Raw genomic sequence first — 17,485 nt, forward strand, 5'->3', positions numbered from 1 at the left:
CGTTTTATAAAAGACAGTTATTTCCTTCGATGGCCCTAGACGCATAGAGAAGCCCTGGATAGAGAATTAGTGCAATTTTGTATGAACGGCATTGAAGCCAAATCTACGGTGAGGGAAAATTGTGTGACAGCCATCTTGTATGCCTACTTTTGAACTGATTTGTACGCCAAGTGGTGCATAATGAATTATTATTGTTTTATTTTTGTGTTGTTAATACAGTTATATAGGCTTTTGATTTTATGGAATATTTGATGAGACGATGATACGTCATTAAAAAATTTATGTGGATTTCCAAACATCTTCCCCCTCACTCCGCGGCTTCAAATTGTTGTCGAATTGAAAGGCTTTTTAAGGAATAAACTTCCATACATGTTTCTCCTCGCCCCGCGATTTCAACTTGTTCACGAATTGCTCTGTCCGGGCTTTTTAGGTCCATGTTTCTTTTTAAGCCATAAATAAACCAATGACTTCCAAGCAAAAGTTGCTTTAAAGTTTTCTTAAGTTTCCTTGCCTGGAAATTGGGTGACAGCTTATATTCTACCAAATTCAAATTATAAATACTGTCACTAAAAATCTTATAGAAACTCATTGTTGAATGCATATTTTTATATTATAAATTTATTTTATAATTTTTTATAATTTCCGCAAATCTTACATAAAATTATCATGATCAGTATAAAAAGTAGGTTTATTATAAATAACTACGCAATGCTACTTCACAATATTTCCATGTATCCTAGTAATATTTCTGACATTCAATAATTATTGTAGCTAAATCGGACATTCGTTGTAAAAAAGATAAATGCCCAGGACTCAAAAAAGATGAACCATTTGTGCCCTCAAAAAGTGAGTACCATTTAAATATATTATATTTCTTTGGAATCATCTAATAAAAATGTACTGGGGGAAATCCAATCCCAATACTCTAAAATCAGTTTCTAGATTTCTTAAATCTTTTCTGTGTCAATCTGACATGATATGGACATGATGTACAGCAGAGGTTTCCAACCTTGTCTGGCTCACCGCCCACTTTCTAGGCATATTCTTCAACATTCTGAAATTATTTGTAACTGAAAATGTTTTTTTTTTAAACAATATTATCAAAAAAAACTGTTAATCCATCAATAATACCTAATCCCCACCCCTTCACCGCCCTACCTTTGTCCTCGAGGCCACAACCGCCCCCCTGAATCTTGCCAAAGCCCCCGTTGGGAATCTCTGATGTACGGCTTAACATACCTTACTAGGTGGCCAAAGGAGGAGCTAATGAACGAAATGTCGGTGGCTAAGTTGACATCGCGTTTGGGTCCCACCCAGGCGTAGTGTGTTCAATTCCTCGGCTGGCTAAGTCCTCCATCACAACACAAACAACATTTTCCGCTTACTGTGGGTGGTGGTAGTAAAAGACTTTCAAATATTGTCAGGTTATTCGTAACCCGGGAATATTAGTCTTTCTTTTAAATAAAAATTGATTTTGTATATAATAATTATCTAATATCTATAGTGGGGACACCCCCCAACTGCAAATCAGTGTGTTGATTGTGTATCGTGCTGCCTCTGGTTCTCTTCATTCTTGCCTTGTTTTCAGGGTACGTTGGAATTCCAAACCAGACCTGTCTATGCAGTATTCCTGTGGGTAAGTATTTTTCAATATATGTGAGGATAAAGTCACTTACTAAGCGCAAGTCAGATTATTCATTTTAGTATTGCAGTAAAGAATGATTTCCAATATTAGCAAAGGTAGATATTATTAATTCTACTCGATAGGTTTTACATTTATTCCTTTGCATAATTCTTGTACCTTTTAGGAATTTCTACAAGCATTCCCGTAAATGTATGTGAGCTCTGTGGTGAGATACGTCTCTGGAAACCATTGCCTTTACAAATAAGGCATAAGAAGTTTAACATTTTCTCTGTGGGCACAACTAAACCACCTCAATCTTCCGTTCAAAGCATCAAACCAGAAGACAAGAGTTCTGACAGACCTTTGAGCAACTCGCTAACTGAAATCAAAGAACTCTTCAATAAGCCAACTCAAAAAGCTTCTCAGCAGTCCGTTAATAGTAAAAAATTCTTTCCAGCAGTCCAGTGCGTGAATTACTGCTATTGCCCATGTCCTTATCCAAAAATTCCAAAATAAAACTATAAACATGATGAAACCAAGTATATATTGTTTTACTTTTATTTTGATAACTAACAGAAATGCAACCTTATAAGGTTGTAGCGTTTATATTTTATTTATTTTTTAGCGTTTTACCTCACGCTATAGCGTGCGGTATTTGGTCCGATGCACGGATCCGCATACTTTCTCCCTCACAAGCATTGCGCCGTCTAGCTCGGCAACTTTCAGCTCACCACCCGTACAGGAAGACACCCCATTGGCCGAGCTACCCCCACCCCTCCGTCATCGGCCGGCACTACCCTGCCCCAAAGGGTATATAACACTCCTATATGGAGTCAGAGTATCCAGTCTCCTGGTTAAACTAAGCAACAGAATCCTAGTGGTCATTGCCCAGTCAAACCCTCCCCAGTACCAAGTGGAGAGAACCCTCCGGGTCCTCCTTGGAAATTCAAGTAACAGCTCCCTCGGGGACATTACTTGTCGGGAAAACCTCAACCCAACTAAGAGACCACGGGTCCTCTGTTGAGGTTATTACGCTAAGTGTTTAGTGAGAACGTCAGTGATCATTGTTTAAACTCTAAATGACTTTACCTTGTGCTACAACTTTCCTGAACTCTGTTTTTTACTATAAGCTGTGAACCCTGTATCTAAGAGAAATAAACTAACCAACGCTGAAAGACTATTACTTACAAACACCCTGACACAACCTATTTTATTTTTTTATTACATTATTATATATATGTAACAATATTACATTTTAGATCATCATTGGTTATGTATACCTTATCAGAAAAGAGGAGTTCTTGTGTCTGATAAGGGAGCCACGATTCTTACATAGGTTTTATGTTGTAATAATATTTTTGTATGGAATATAGATTTTTCAATGTAATGTTTAATTTAAGTGTTTTTATTTTATTTCATTTATTTGTTCTGATTAGTTGACAATAAAGCGCAGTTCAGAAGGGAGATTATTGTAGTTTTTTATGGCTTGGTAAATATAATGGTTTTGCATTTGTGTTGTTTTAAAATTTGGTGTAATAAATTGATTTCTATTTCTCATTAGTTTGTAAAATTCTTGGTATTCTTTGTTATTTTTTTCTTTGCACATTTTTACAATGGAAGTTTGCTTAAATATGTCATTGACATTTGGTACTGGAAACAATTTAAATAGTGACTCTGTTGAGAAGGTAGAATTTTTTTTAGTATTACTTTTAAGATGATTCTTTGCGAAACTTTTACAGAGTTTAGATTGTTTTTACAAGATCCTCCCCAGCCTATGATTCCGTAGATAAGCAAAGAGTGGACTATATTGTTCATCGTTTGGTATTTGGTGTTGTTTAATTTTCCTCTTCGCGGCAACCTCTTTCTTAGCTGAATGATAGACGTCAGGATGCTCGAGGAAGACATGGGATAATGATGAAGTGAATCAAATTCTTGGGTTGGGTCATTTCAAGAGTCAAAGTAACAGAAGTGTGTATGAGACTCTGTATGAATTTGAATAAAGCAAGAAGAGTCTGCCACGACAAAGTTGTGAGGAAGTCCATCTTCTCTGCCTACCCGTCTGGAGAAATGGAGTGAAGGTTAGTTTTTTATAATCTTTTGGTATATAGTGGTGACAAACCATGATTTAGATTTCTTAAGAGAAAAATTTGGCCGAATCTATTTAAACTATTTTACTATCCAGCTAACCGATATCCTTTGAACTAATCCACACATTTTTCATTCTGCTAAATTAACGAGAAAGCATTCTTATAACAATCATTGTTTATATTTGGTAATGAAATATACTAATTTCGGTTGTCTGCGACGATGTGAAATATTCCTGCGTAATGTAATGGGCACTTTTATAATTCCTACGGCTGGCAATGCCTCAAAACAAGCATAATATACATAATCTACATACTAATTATTGCATCTCCCTCACAAGTATTAAAGAAATGAAACACCATTGCCGTTGCCATGGGAATTATTAATGCATAAAATTATTCACGTTCATTGAACTTTTAATTTTCAACATTGGAACTGATTTTGGAAACCAAGCGGTAAAGTAGGTAACAAATATATTTTATTTTAATAATAATACAATATTTGAAATGTGTATTTCTTTTGTTTAAATTTTTGAAAGATCTCAATCTGAACAACTAATTAAGTTTACTAACTGCGTTCATTCAAAAGATGAAAATTATTCTGATCATCTTTGACCGGTCGGTGGCCGAGTTGATATCGCGCTTGGGTCTCACCCAGGCATAGTGTGTTCAATTCCTCAACCGGCTAAGTCCTCCATCACAACACAAGCAACATTTTCCGCTTAATGTGGTGGTAGGAGATTTTCAAATATTGTCAGGTTATTCGTAACCCGGGAATGTTTGTCTTTCTTTTAAAAAAAAAAAAAGATTTATTTTTTTTATTTTGATGGCAATGGATCCTGAGGCAAATATTTTATAAATACTATAGCTTCACAAATCCTACAATTATAATATCACCAGTGTCGGCCAGCTAATATATGCTCCCAAGCGCCGAACAACCAACAAAATTTCCGACATGGCTAATCGCAATACAAAATTCAGTTCGGTTATATTATCTCATACAAACGGTACCTACTTATTAAGCGCTCTTAATTTGCAGACCGACTGTGACTTGTGCCTATGTTCGTAGCAGTTCATTTTCGATTGCAATCCAAAATTTTACTGCTTTGCTCGCATGTTCTGTGGAACAGTCGAAAGTGTGGGTACATACTATTCTTTACAAATATTACCATATCGAGGACGGCGTCCGGAGCTTTACCACATCAGAAGGAACGGATTGTTCAGTAGAAAGTTAAAATAAAACGCGTATGTATGATATTATTGTCGATATCTTGTCTTCAATTTACCATCTGCTCTTTTTCAGCGAATGTTCCGCTTACAGCCTTCTTCAAAACAGGCATACAAGATAAAACATGTCATTTAAGAGATGAGTGATGTTCAGATTATGTAGTTATTATCAGTTTAGTCAGTTGTGACCGTTGTCAGGCATTGTCTGTTGAATTTAAAACCTTTCTTGCTCTGCGAAAGTTTTGAAGTTTAATTGCAGGTTATATCGATCATATAAATCAATTGTTAATTGGGTGTATCAATTGCAAGTTATACCAACTTATGATTACTTTTGTGTTTGTTCATTGTATAAATTAAAAATGTGTTTGAATGTGGAATATATTAAGAACTATAGGTCGAGTAGAGAGACCTCCTAAATAAAGTTCAGTTAAAAGGTGAACTCTGTGCAATTTACGACGCTTAAATGCTGACGGCGCTTTGTCAATTTTACAACTTTTTTATAGTACTTGTTTATTAGAAAACTTTTCTGAGACCGCGAAATTACTTGTGAGCACCATTCCAATGACCTCAGTTGAAAGTGTAAGATATTTCTTAACGTTAAAAAGAATAAAATCCTTTTTAAGAAACACGTTAAACCAGGACAGACAAGCATTTAAAAAGGTTAATTCAGTCTATACGTGATTTCAACACGAGAGTCATAGAGGTCTTCACTAAACAAAAGGAGCGGAGAATAGAACTTCTTTATAAATAGGTATGTACCTTTATTTAATTTATTTTCTGACTAAGGGGGTATTTCACTATCTCTGATTATGTTCTGACAAAGCACTAATCCGCGGATTAGTCATTTTTTCGTTTTCACTATATCTGAATAACGCTAACGCTCGGGTTAAAGTTCGATTTGACTAATCAGTGCTCGAACCAGACGTTAGGCGCTATTCCTCGAATCAAAGATGGCGTCAAAACATTCCGAGTTTGACAGCGGAGAAGTGAGTCGAATTTTGTTGAATGAATTTGAATGCTTGTATGATCCATCCTGAATTATTTGATTGTGTTCAAAATAAAAAACAATGTATTAATTCGACACGAATCTATCTAAAATGACCTGATAATCAACATAACATAACCAAAAAAATGCACACTTCGCGGTGTGCGGACTGTGACGCATGACAGCCGTGGCATTAGATGGAGTAACTGCAAACATTTTGCGATGTTGCCAGACTATTTCGAGTGTTATCTATCCGGAAGCTCGAAACAATGGTGAAACGATCGCCGTTGAATAACGAAGTTATTCTGATCTTTAAAGCCAGCCAACGGATAGCTAGTCAGATATTTAGCCTGACATAGTGAAATACCCCCTTAATGTTGTACTCCGGTGGACTCCCACATATTTTGTCCATCGGCCGCCACTGAATATCATATGATATTTCACAGGTCTACGCTGGTTATATATAACTTTGGTGGGTTCAATGTCGGCAGTAAAAGATAAAAGGTTCAAATTACAAAAAAAGAAATGCGCAAGAATATTTTTATTTGTACGGTATAACTCCGAAAAACAGCATACAATATATTCAGCCTAACGTAATATGGATGTATGTACACATTTGTGGACTATACTCAGACATATCCTATAAACTCATCAAATTATTCATTGCCTATTTATGTATTATTATATGATATAATGACTGTTCATTATAGTTATACATAAATATCATTAATATTATGAATACCAACTTTTAAATAAATATTTATAACTCTTCATAGTATTATTACTATTATTATCAATAATTGGATAGAAAATTGGAAAGTTTTTAGTAAGAAGATTTTAAACACAATTTTAAGCAGATACACTTAGGGCGGAGCGATGAAATAGGATATAGAGATATATTATGTAGTCATAAATTAATATACTATAGTTCAGTAAAGTATCATAAAAACTTATAATATCAGTGTGGTTGGTATTCATTCAAAGGTGTTAACATACAAATTGCTTAAGTAATAATGAAATATATTAATTATTCAAACCAAATGAATACATATGTTTTTTATAAAGATTTAACAATGTGCATACTATTCCTTCAATGCACAAAAGAAACATGTCCAATCTTATTAATTCAGTTCTTATATAAGTGGTATCAGTGGTCAACAGGTTTTACTCTACATCTGGGAAATTAGAAATGAAGTAGTAATGATTATGTCGTTGACTTGCAAAACCTGTTGTGGAATTTTTCGGAAATCTGAAGATGTCACGAAAAACTGTTTGGAACACTTTTATGCTAAATATAACATTATTCTTTTGATATTTAGCGAAAAATATTAATTATTTATTTATTTTAAGCGCTTTTTGGGAATGTTTCGGAACCAGCAGAAATTTCCAAAGCGGGTTTTGCAAAGTCGACGACTCATATTATGTACCAAAAATTTATAGAGACATGCCAACTTTGGTCTATCTAGAAAGATATTCATATAAATTTAAAAACATCCCTCACATTACCCTGATATTTCCAGATTCAATCCAATTTCCTGATAATACCCAGCTACCCAGTGGTCACCACCCATTATTGTGGTGTGTATTGGTCAAATGTCATCACAAAACCAATAACATACAACTGTGCTGTAAAAAAAATTATCAATTCCTACTCAAAACTCATTTTGCTCACCACTGGACATGCAACATTTATGCACCAAAGAGACAATATTGAAAGGAAAAAAGCTCTACAACTATAGAAGATTTTGTTGTGTAACAAAATCCTGTCTTTATGCCGGTTAGCTAAACAAATCGCAAAAGAGGGGTGACCTTTTTGTATAAATTTTAGATTTTACAATTTATTAGGGTGCTTATTTAAAGTGTAATCTATTTTGACGTTATATTCTAAACATACCAATGTATGTATGATAGCCGTGTGAATGTTTTTACCGTAGATATTATAACAATGAGTGATCAACATTATTAATATTACAACACTTTGGATAAATTAAAAAAAATGTCACATGCATAAAATATGCAAACATCTCAACTTACACAAATAAAGGTCAAAGAAACAATATGAAATTAAAAGTCGTAAAAATGAAAATTCTATAAAAAAAAAATCGAAACCTTAAAAATTAGAAAACTTCTCTTAAATTTGGTTCTTAGATCAATTTATTGGCAACGCAGTGCATCTTACAAAAAATGAAATAACGAAAAGTAATTTTTTTTACCAGCTGTATACAGTCATATTATGCGTGTATTACACAAAACAACTAACAATTAAGTTACATTTACGCTCTCTACACATACAATTAACTCTTATGTAAATTTGCTAAATGTTCATAAAAGAGATTCAAAACGCCTTAAAATATCAAGTTTATTTGATGTGCTCTTCCAACCAAATACGTTTTAGGAATATAACATATAATTTCATTGAATTAACAGTATATATAACGAATGGTGATAAAAGTGAATACAGACCATTGATGTGCGATAAACTAGATTTGCCCTCGGCTAAAACACATCAAATTCAATTCATTTTGGCCTACCGATCTTTACACGCAGTATTAATGTCGAATGATTAAGATAATCAACAACTTATTACAGTCGACCGTCGATAGTTTTGTTACTAACATCATTTAAAGGGAGAGCTTACAACGGAGCGCTCAGCAGAAAGACCATTTACAACACTGGTCTATTTATGTAATTTTATTTGTGAATAAATTCTATAGTAATGGAAAACGGATTTCTTTAAATAGACTGAACATTATCTACAGAAGTGCAGTATCAAATACTCATTACAACAGCTGATTCCATAAATGTACTGATAAATATAATTCAAATATGATATATGTTTTTCTTTTCATTAAAAACTATTATTTTTTATTTCCGATAGATGATTGAAATCATCAACGGATAACGAAAAAAAAAAAAACAAAACAAATAATTACATTCCAATACTTTATCAATACATATTATGATATACAGAGATATTTTTATTATGGAATCTCAAATTTAAAGTGTAGGGTAAGTATGTTATAAATCTAAATGGAATGAATATTTTTCCTTAATATAATTAATAATAATTTTGGTATTTTATAACAAATTATAATTCATGCAGTATTATTTACAAACGAGTGGATCTACAAATTTATGCAGATGACGTCATTTATCATTATTGTAGATTTTTTTTACATTTATTTATAATCTAACAATAACATGATGCTGCCAGTCAAAACATATGAAGGAATAACTCCTTTTTGATTAAAAATTGTAAAAAGCAGGAATTTGTAAATTCGGGGAATCCTTTTATTGGGCTCGTTGACATGGGCGGATGCATTATGACACTAAATTTACAAAATGATTTGAGTTTTTATACAATAATTAAACAACATAATATTTTTGATTTCAGCCGTTTGCATTTGCATTTGGTCGTTTGTAATATTTAACCACTTCTGCAAATCTTATCAAAAATAATTATATAATATTGCCTGTGAAAAAATTATATTGCTTTAAAATAAAAATAAAAATACCTAACATATTTTCGATAGATACAAATGAAATAATGAAAACAATCATTTACATAATATGATTTTCAGTTAATTATCTATATATTATACTATCATACATATTGTAATAAGAATCTAATAAATTCAAAATGGACAAAAAATATTTACAGTGGAGAAAACAAGAAAAAAAGTTATTTTACTTTAGGAAAACCAGAGGCAAGAAAAGAATAGATTATAGTTTTAAAGGTTTAGGAAAACACAATAAATAATAATTTCAAGGGTGCACCAATAAATAGTGAAAGCTTCCAGCAATTTCACTAAATCAAATATCATCTATTTATTTATAATTATATGTAATGGAGCAACACAAGGAATCATATAATTATTTAATAATATCTTATTAACAGAAAAGCAAGAAATCATCTCCAAGAAACTTTTGTAATAAGATTACGCCTTGTATCATACATTTTAAGCAGATAAAGTTTAGCTAATGTTATATTTAGTTGAAACTCTATGATGTAAAAAGGATTTGATTTTATCAAATAATGATAAAATAAGAATACAATTATTTATTGGGACATCACTTCAGAACGGGGTGTGCCACATCTGCACTTGCAAGTAACAAAACTGATTCATTATAATTATTGTTAAAATTTTATCTCGATTGCGGGCAAACTTAATTTAGCCAATTTAGATAGAAATTTGCAAGTCACATTCTGATGTACTTTTTATTATAATAGGTGAAAGGTCTCGTATATCAGAATATGACTCTTGCAAATTACTAGCTGTATTTTTGCTTATGACGGCAGCTTACTTTGCCTTATCAAAGCAATGGGTTTTCGACCCGTTTAGGATGAAGGGATAGGAAAAATGGGATGAAGAGTGTAACCAACTTTTAAATTTGATTAGAAGCGTAATAGTGGACCGCAACATGACTTAAATAATGGCTATGAATCTCATTTATAATGTTCTTTCACATTAAAAATATTTAAATAAAAAACTATCTCAATAAAAGATAAAAAATAAAATAATCAGTGCATTTTACTTGAATACATACATACGAGGGATGGGGGACATTCAAAAGCACTATATTGTCATAATCAATACTCTTCTCTCTATAGCGAACTTCTGGGAATACATTTACCAACAATAAACCATAACTTGATACTCCAACATTATCTAATACACCTAATCATCACCAGTTGCATTGACTTTAGCCATGGATATAGAAAACAATAGAAAAACATTCAATGAAGAACAACTAAAACTCTTTGATCGATTCTTTAACTTGATATCAGAACTATGTTATTATGTTACTATGTTATTATAAAAGAAGCTCGAGTGCTTCGTAACTTTATTGGATTCAATTGCTTACTCTCTAGTGAATTCCATATCCATGTATACATCCTTGTTGGATAAGATTCATTGAATTAAAATGACAAGGAATCTCCCTTTCTGTAACAAATGTACAAGGGAAGCTGGCATGTATTTTATCCAACGAAATTAAACTTAACGGTGGCAAACAATAAATCGAATGTCAGAAGCAACCAAACAATTATTAAGTATACCGGTTTGTTCCTTGTTCATTTTAGGTTTGTGGTGATAAATAATTAAAATTGAATTAAAACTGATCTGTCAGCAGATTGCACACCTCCATAGAGACCGATTCTTTACTTGAGCGAACTGTCAACCGGAACATCTGCAAATAAAAAGAGAATCGTATTGACACAAGGTAATTTTGAGATAAAAAATTATTATAAGCAATAATTAGTCGCTTGAAATATCCATACAAATTGAAAATATCTCCCGAGTAAAAATAAATGCCGCCGACGGGAATTGAACCCGCACCTTCTGAGAACACTGAGCTAGTCGGCTTATTTCCAACACACCAAATAATTCAAAATGTACTAGTACTTCAATCAACAATTACTGCTTATTAAATTTTTCACCTGTAAACAAACAACCAACTTTATTTTATAGGAAAGGCTTTGTTAGTGCTAAATTTCCAACTAGATGGCGTCGAGACATATTATATCTACATTTGTTGGTGAAATATTTTGACTTGTCAAATATCATTTTTTTTTTTGATAAACTAATGTTTATAAGACAAGATTTTTTTATGCAAAGCACAAAGGATAACAAATTATTATAAGCAATAATTAGTCACTTGAAATATCCATACAAATTAAAAATAAATGCCTTTGTTATAACTACCCGTATATAAGTCCCCGGCGTTGCACAGACTATGCACAGTGTTTGTCGAAATCAGATGTAGACCGTAATTTTCTTATCTCTTACTTTGAATGTCAAGTATGCAAAATATAGAAGTATCAAAATTCTGTGCCGGTATTTTGGGGTGGTTTATCGAAACCTCGTTTAGACAGTGACCTTCTTTTGGTTTTGAAGGTCAAGTGTGAAAAATTTCATCTTGAAATAAAACTATAGATTTGTTTGAAAAACAAACAACACACCGGGACACTCTTCTTTATATTTATTTATTTAGATTAACACATTTGCTCAGCTTTTCTGCCTTTATGTTCCGCACGCCCCTGCTATAATATCATCTCCAATTCGCATAGGATAACATTTAGACGTCAAATGTCTTCATGGTTGAAGAACTTCAGAAAATCAGATACGGCCATTATCTTAAAATCAGCATGAGTTTGTATAAAGCAATGAAAAAACCATTTGAATGCCAATAAGCAATTTGGAAGTATAAAAATAATAAGTATTTACCTGCGCCTGCTTGTTGGGCTCCAGCCGCAGCAAACAGCCGACCTGCTGCGAGCGCGTGTGGATGATGCCGGCGCACACAAAGTTGTCAGGGTTGGGGTCGATGCCGTCCAGCAGCTGCATACCAAAGCCCAGCAGCTTGGTACGCGCTGCCGCCAGGTCCATGGGCGTGCTGGACTTGAAGATCTTTTGGGCGCGCTGCTGGTCTCTGTTCCCAAAAAAAATAAACATAATATAAATTAATTAAAAAATAAAGCCATATTCATAAATAGAGGGCACGGGATAGGATTAGTCAGGAAGCCATGGTGAACAAAATATTGAATAAAATATTTCAGTAGTTCATTTCAACTAACTATCAACCCTTCTGCAGGGGTAGGCAGAGATTACAGACCGCCAAACAACTCAGTCTTGGCACACACTCATTACTTCAGTCACATTCATACATTGTCGCATACATACCCTTCTGTTATTCTGACTCTTGACATGACCCGAATCAAATATTTGGTTAACTTGATCGTGCCAGGTCTTCCTCAGGGGTCGGGGGTACCATACATATTCGCATTATACATTTCTAACACTCCTTTCTTTGTTCGTCTGCTCTACATGCCAAAACCATATAAAAGTCCCTTTCTCAATCTTACTTATTATGCCTTGCATTCTTTGCAGATCTGAACATTTTTCATTCTCACTTTTAACCCCTGCGGTGAAATGGCATGAAGGTTAAGGAAAGTGAGGGAAAAAATAAGTTCTGCAGAAGTACAATACATAAATACATTTCAATAACAATTTCGAATGCGGTTCACCTTTTGTGAGCTATTGTTTTATCACATTATCATGGAATCAGCATGACTTTCATGCGCTTAATTTAAAAAATATTCCAGCAACAACTTGAATAATTTTATCCCTGTTTAGGCTGTTTATGTTTGATCTTCTTGTCAACTTTCAAACTATGAGACAACATAACCCCAAAAATTACTGATCATTTCCCTACTATTTATTTGGTTTTCACAGATGTGTTGCAAAATATTATGTTTTTTGTTGATTGTACTATTATTGTAGATGTACAAATGAACTTACCCCCCTAAGTTTTTCCACCGCGCAAAGAATGATTCCCCATTCATTTCAGTAGGCTCAAAGAATTTATTGAGGGTCAAGGGAAGTTTCATTGTGATCTTTTGAGGAACATTGTTATAGACGAATGATACTGCCATCACCGGTGCATCTGGAAAGAAAAAATATGTCATTAGGTGAGCACATGGCAACAAATGATTTTGTTATTACAGCACTTATTTGGCATGACTACAACAAACATGCATAACCTTAAAAATAAACTGATTTACCTGCGTAATCATCCATACACTCTGCTGTGATCATCTGTTGAACCTGTGCCCCGGCTTCAAGCAGTGGTTCTACCGGCTTCATTTGGACTGTCAGCTTTGTGATATCGTCCCATAATAACTCCAATCGTAAACTGGAATTGAAAAACGAGGTTAAATATAAATTTAAACAACAGTAGACGACCCATTTCGGCTGGCAGAGGCCTAGGAGAAGTTTGGTAAGATTTGTGCTGTAATTCTTTAAAGTTTGCAGTATTTGAAGAACTGTTTATTTAATTTCACAGTAATACTAGAATCATTGGTTTACCTGTGCAATGGAGCCTGTGATTTGTTTCCGTAGAACAACCCAATTCGTCCCAAATTTTGTCTGTACTCGCTCTTGACTCCAATCTGAAGTAGGTCATTCTCAAACAGTACTCCGTTGCTCTTAAATATGAACCTGAAATTATTAAACACAATCAATTAATCATGTCACATAACAAAAATTACTGGCACAACTATATAAAATATTCATATAGTAACACAACGTGATGTAAACATAACTCTTGCAGCCACAGAACTCTTTTCCCTTCTTCTATCTATGAATTCTAAATATTTGAATTTGGAACAGTGCCACAGCTGAGCTAGGCAAGTACCATCACTATTATTTTTCTTGCATCATTATACAATAGTTGTTGGTAGGTACCCTAGGGAAGAAAATTATCAGTTTCTGTCCGTTGACGAATTATTCTTACTTTTTGGCATTATTCTGCTGGTTGTTACTGGCGCCAGTGGTGTTGGAGTTTCGGCTATAGAGATCACCCAGCACGTCCAGTAGGCCGGACGAGGAGTTGCTGTTATTGGCCGGCGGGGTGGACAGGCCCAAAAGGTCAGTGCTGGTGGCACTAAAAGCACTGCAAAAGGACAAATAATTAAGAGAATACATCAATGTGCATAAGCAAATCATCTGGGCTTAATAGATAAGTGAAAGTACATTGGTTGTTAATAATAATATTTGGATGATTTGTATAGCGCTGTTTTTGTGCAAAATCACCTCAAGGGCGCATATAAGTGTTTTATTATCTTTTTTGTAACAAATAGATTTTATGAATTCTCACTGGGATTTCCCATGCTGAGGATTTCATTTACATATTAATAAAATTTAGTAGTGTGGATAATATAAAGTAATTATAAATATTTTGAGTAGTGTTTTTAAAGAAATAATTATAAATATATTAGAATAGGACATTGAAGTCTTTTAGTATTAGTACCTGGTGTTATTAGTGTCATTGTGGTTGTTTACGCCCCCGATGGAAGGAGGGTGCGGGCTCTTGGAGGAACGGATCTCATTGTCAGGCACTCGGCCAGGCTTTTTCTTCTTCAGCACAGCCAGGATGGAAGACTCGCGCTCGGGGAAGGCTGGCATCTCCTCCAATACGGTGGCCTAGACACAAAAACGTTATAAGAAAATGCATTTATATTTTTGACTAGACTATAAAACAGAAAACTTATGTATTTCTTCATGATCTTCATAAAACGGTTATATATCAATATATCACGAGAAGATTATAAAAATTATTGAAATTTACTGAGACAAAATAATGCTTGTGTTTTTTCAAGGATTTTTTTTTTATTTTTTTATTGTTGGTACATTATTTTACAATATTTATATTCTAATTCAGTAATGTTGGCCTCACTGGGTTGTTTACCCGTGCTGAGGCCCCCATTTTATAATATAAGAATTTATACATTTAAAAATAAAACAACATTAAAATAAAGATAAATTTAAACTAAAAATAAAGATTACAAATTAAAATATAATTATCACACTAAAAGAAAAATATTAAAAGAGAATGGAAATCGGCATTTATAATGATTTATGTGTTTGTGTGTTTTATATATTTTTTTGTGTTGCGTGTTTATGTTTTATTCTTTTATGTTATAGAATTTTGGTAATATTGTCTTTTTTAAGATTGCTTGTCATCTTTCAATGATAAACCCTAGAGGAACCCAGAATGTAAAGGGTCTACTTAAGAGACCCTGGATTAACAAGAAATATGAGTCTGGAAAAGGACGAGGACCTAGAAGTGGAAGAAACTTAAAAAGACCTTAATCACTCGATCGATGGTGTATTTACAAAATGCATTGAGCGATGGAGATTTCCGGGCGTTCGTTTTGGATTCATCCGCGCTCATAATTAAAATCACACCAACGCATATTAATACAGAAAATACATAAAAACTGTTTACTGTGATTTAAAACCAATTGATCCACCTACATTTCGTTGTTTATCCCGTATTTGTAGGTTTTATAATAAAATAAAATAATATCATAAAATTCATAAACATGTGAAATTTGTATGTTAATTTGACAGCTGCAAACTACACAATGGCACTTTATTTTTAATCCCAGAACTTGAATTAAATGAAGAAGTCAATAATGAACACATTGATATATAATATGTAACTGAATTTAACTAAAATAAACATCCAGAGCATTTTTAAACGACCAGGCCATATTCCGGCACGAACAAAATAATTTTAACTGCTAACATATTGTTGGTTAAAATCTATGAATAATCCCAACAAATGACCACTACTGCCATCTATTTTTTCATCTTTTGCAGGAATTTCAAAATAAATTCGCAAAAACCATCTACCTAAATTTAGGCAGGCATAGCTCAAGGGCTAGAGGGATGTGACCTAAATTTGGGTAGCCATCATTCGACTGGTTATCAGAGAGATTCCAATAGAACCCTTAGCAGCAGGACCTTAGTGCATTTGTGTGTAGAAATTTGAATACTATTAATCCTTACCAGAACATCAGAGCTGGCTATGATGCTAAGCTGCAAGTACTCCGAAGCCCTCTGCTGAAGTTCCGCATCGGCTGAACGCAGATTGGAGTGCTGGCGGAAGACATCCTGGATCTGGGTGCGAATCTCAGGGAACAGATTCACAAACTTCACGTAGGTAGACAGCAGGAGAGCTCGTGTCATGGGGGAGCAGAGATGATACTGAAATTTAAATAAAACTGTAAATAACCTTGTAATGCCGTTGTAAGTCACCTTTGAAACTGAAAGGTTAAGCTTTGTATTAAACTGAGGATAAAGGAGATGAGACAAAATTAGCTGTAATGAAATGAGTTCAATCAACCTTTTCTTCTTGTCGTGTATTTCAAATACTGAACCGTAAGATACATATATCCTTTGGTTCAATAAAATTAGAGGCTACTATAAATATTAACATATTTATAGTAGCCTCGTAGAGAAGACGTATCATCGACAATTGTCTTCTTCCTTCACACGTCTTGTATGAAAACAAAATGAATGAATGACAACTTGTATGAATCATAGAGAAGACGCATCATCGACAATCGTCTTCTTCCTTCTCACACGTCTTGAATGAAAACAAAATGAATGAATGACAACTTGTATGAATCATAGAGAAGACGCATCATCGACAATCGTTTTCTTCCTTCTCACACGTCTTGTATGAAAATAAAAGGAATGAATGACAACTTGTATGAATCATAGAGAAGACGCATCATCGACAATCGTCTTCTTCCTTCTCACACGTCTTGTTTGAAAACAAAATGAATGAATGACAACTTGTATGAATCATAGAGAAGACGTATCATCGACAATCGTCTTCTTCCTTCTCACACGTCTTGTATGAAAACAAAAAGACAGAAGATACTCGAACGATGCCGTCACGTACGACCTCTCTCTGGGGTTGCTTTGCTAACTCATTCAATTTTTTTCTTGCATGTCATGTGTGTAACTAAAGATCTACTCTAAAAACTTATTACATACTAATTTATCAACCAAAGTCAGCCACTTTCAGAAATCAGTTTCCAGTTGAGTGACATAAAATGACAAATTAACGCACAATTTTTATTATTCTTCTCATACATATTTACAGAAATAGGTGTGAATAATGCATTATGTAAAATTTTGATAATATTCAAATTAAATTTGCAGTGAATTATTGGAAACTATAATGAATTATTTGACATTTCTTACAAAT

At 33.6% G+C, this 17,485-nt stretch overlaps 1 protein-coding gene and 1 long non-coding RNA gene across 3 annotated transcripts in view; one reads left to right on the top strand and one right to left on the bottom strand.

Moving 5' to 3' along the window:
- Positions 1-48: 48 nt before the first annotated feature.
- Positions 49-2,073, top strand: LOC149417281 (uncharacterized). The gene is made up of 4 exons (XR_016303283.1): positions 49-108; positions 772-846; positions 1,589-1,636; positions 1,809-2,073. It is a non-coding gene; the product is annotated as an uncharacterized LOC149417281 (long non-coding RNA).
- A 7,557-nt stretch (positions 2,074-9,630) lies between these two features.
- AP-2alpha (adaptor protein complex 2, subunit alpha) overlaps positions 9,631-17,485 on the bottom strand; it is a 39,745-nt gene continuing 31,890 nt past the window's right edge. For both annotated transcript variants that reach the window (XM_089640183.1, XM_089640184.1), the window contains exons 11-18: positions 16,276-16,473; positions 14,732-14,904; positions 14,216-14,374; positions 13,789-13,920; positions 13,485-13,615; positions 13,222-13,366; positions 12,148-12,352; positions 9,631-11,110 (exon numbers count right to left, since the gene is read on the bottom strand). In XM_089640183.1, coding sequence (XP_089496309.1) covers positions 11,033-11,110; positions 12,148-12,352; positions 13,222-13,366; positions 13,485-13,615; positions 13,789-13,920; positions 14,216-14,374; positions 14,732-14,904; positions 16,276-16,473 — 1,221 coding nt within the window. In that variant the 3' untranslated portion in view covers positions 9,631-11,032. The remainder of the gene's footprint in view (positions 11,111-12,147; positions 12,353-13,221; positions 13,367-13,484; positions 13,616-13,788; positions 13,921-14,215; positions 14,375-14,731; positions 14,905-16,275; positions 16,474-17,485) is intronic.

Source organism: Hesperophylax consimilis, chromosome 15, assembly GCF_061612785.1.
Source record: "Hesperophylax consimilis isolate HC1 chromosome 15, BYU_Hcon_1.0, whole genome shotgun sequence".
Lineage (NCBI taxonomy): Eukaryota > Metazoa > Arthropoda > Insecta > Trichoptera > Limnephilidae > Hesperophylax > Hesperophylax consimilis.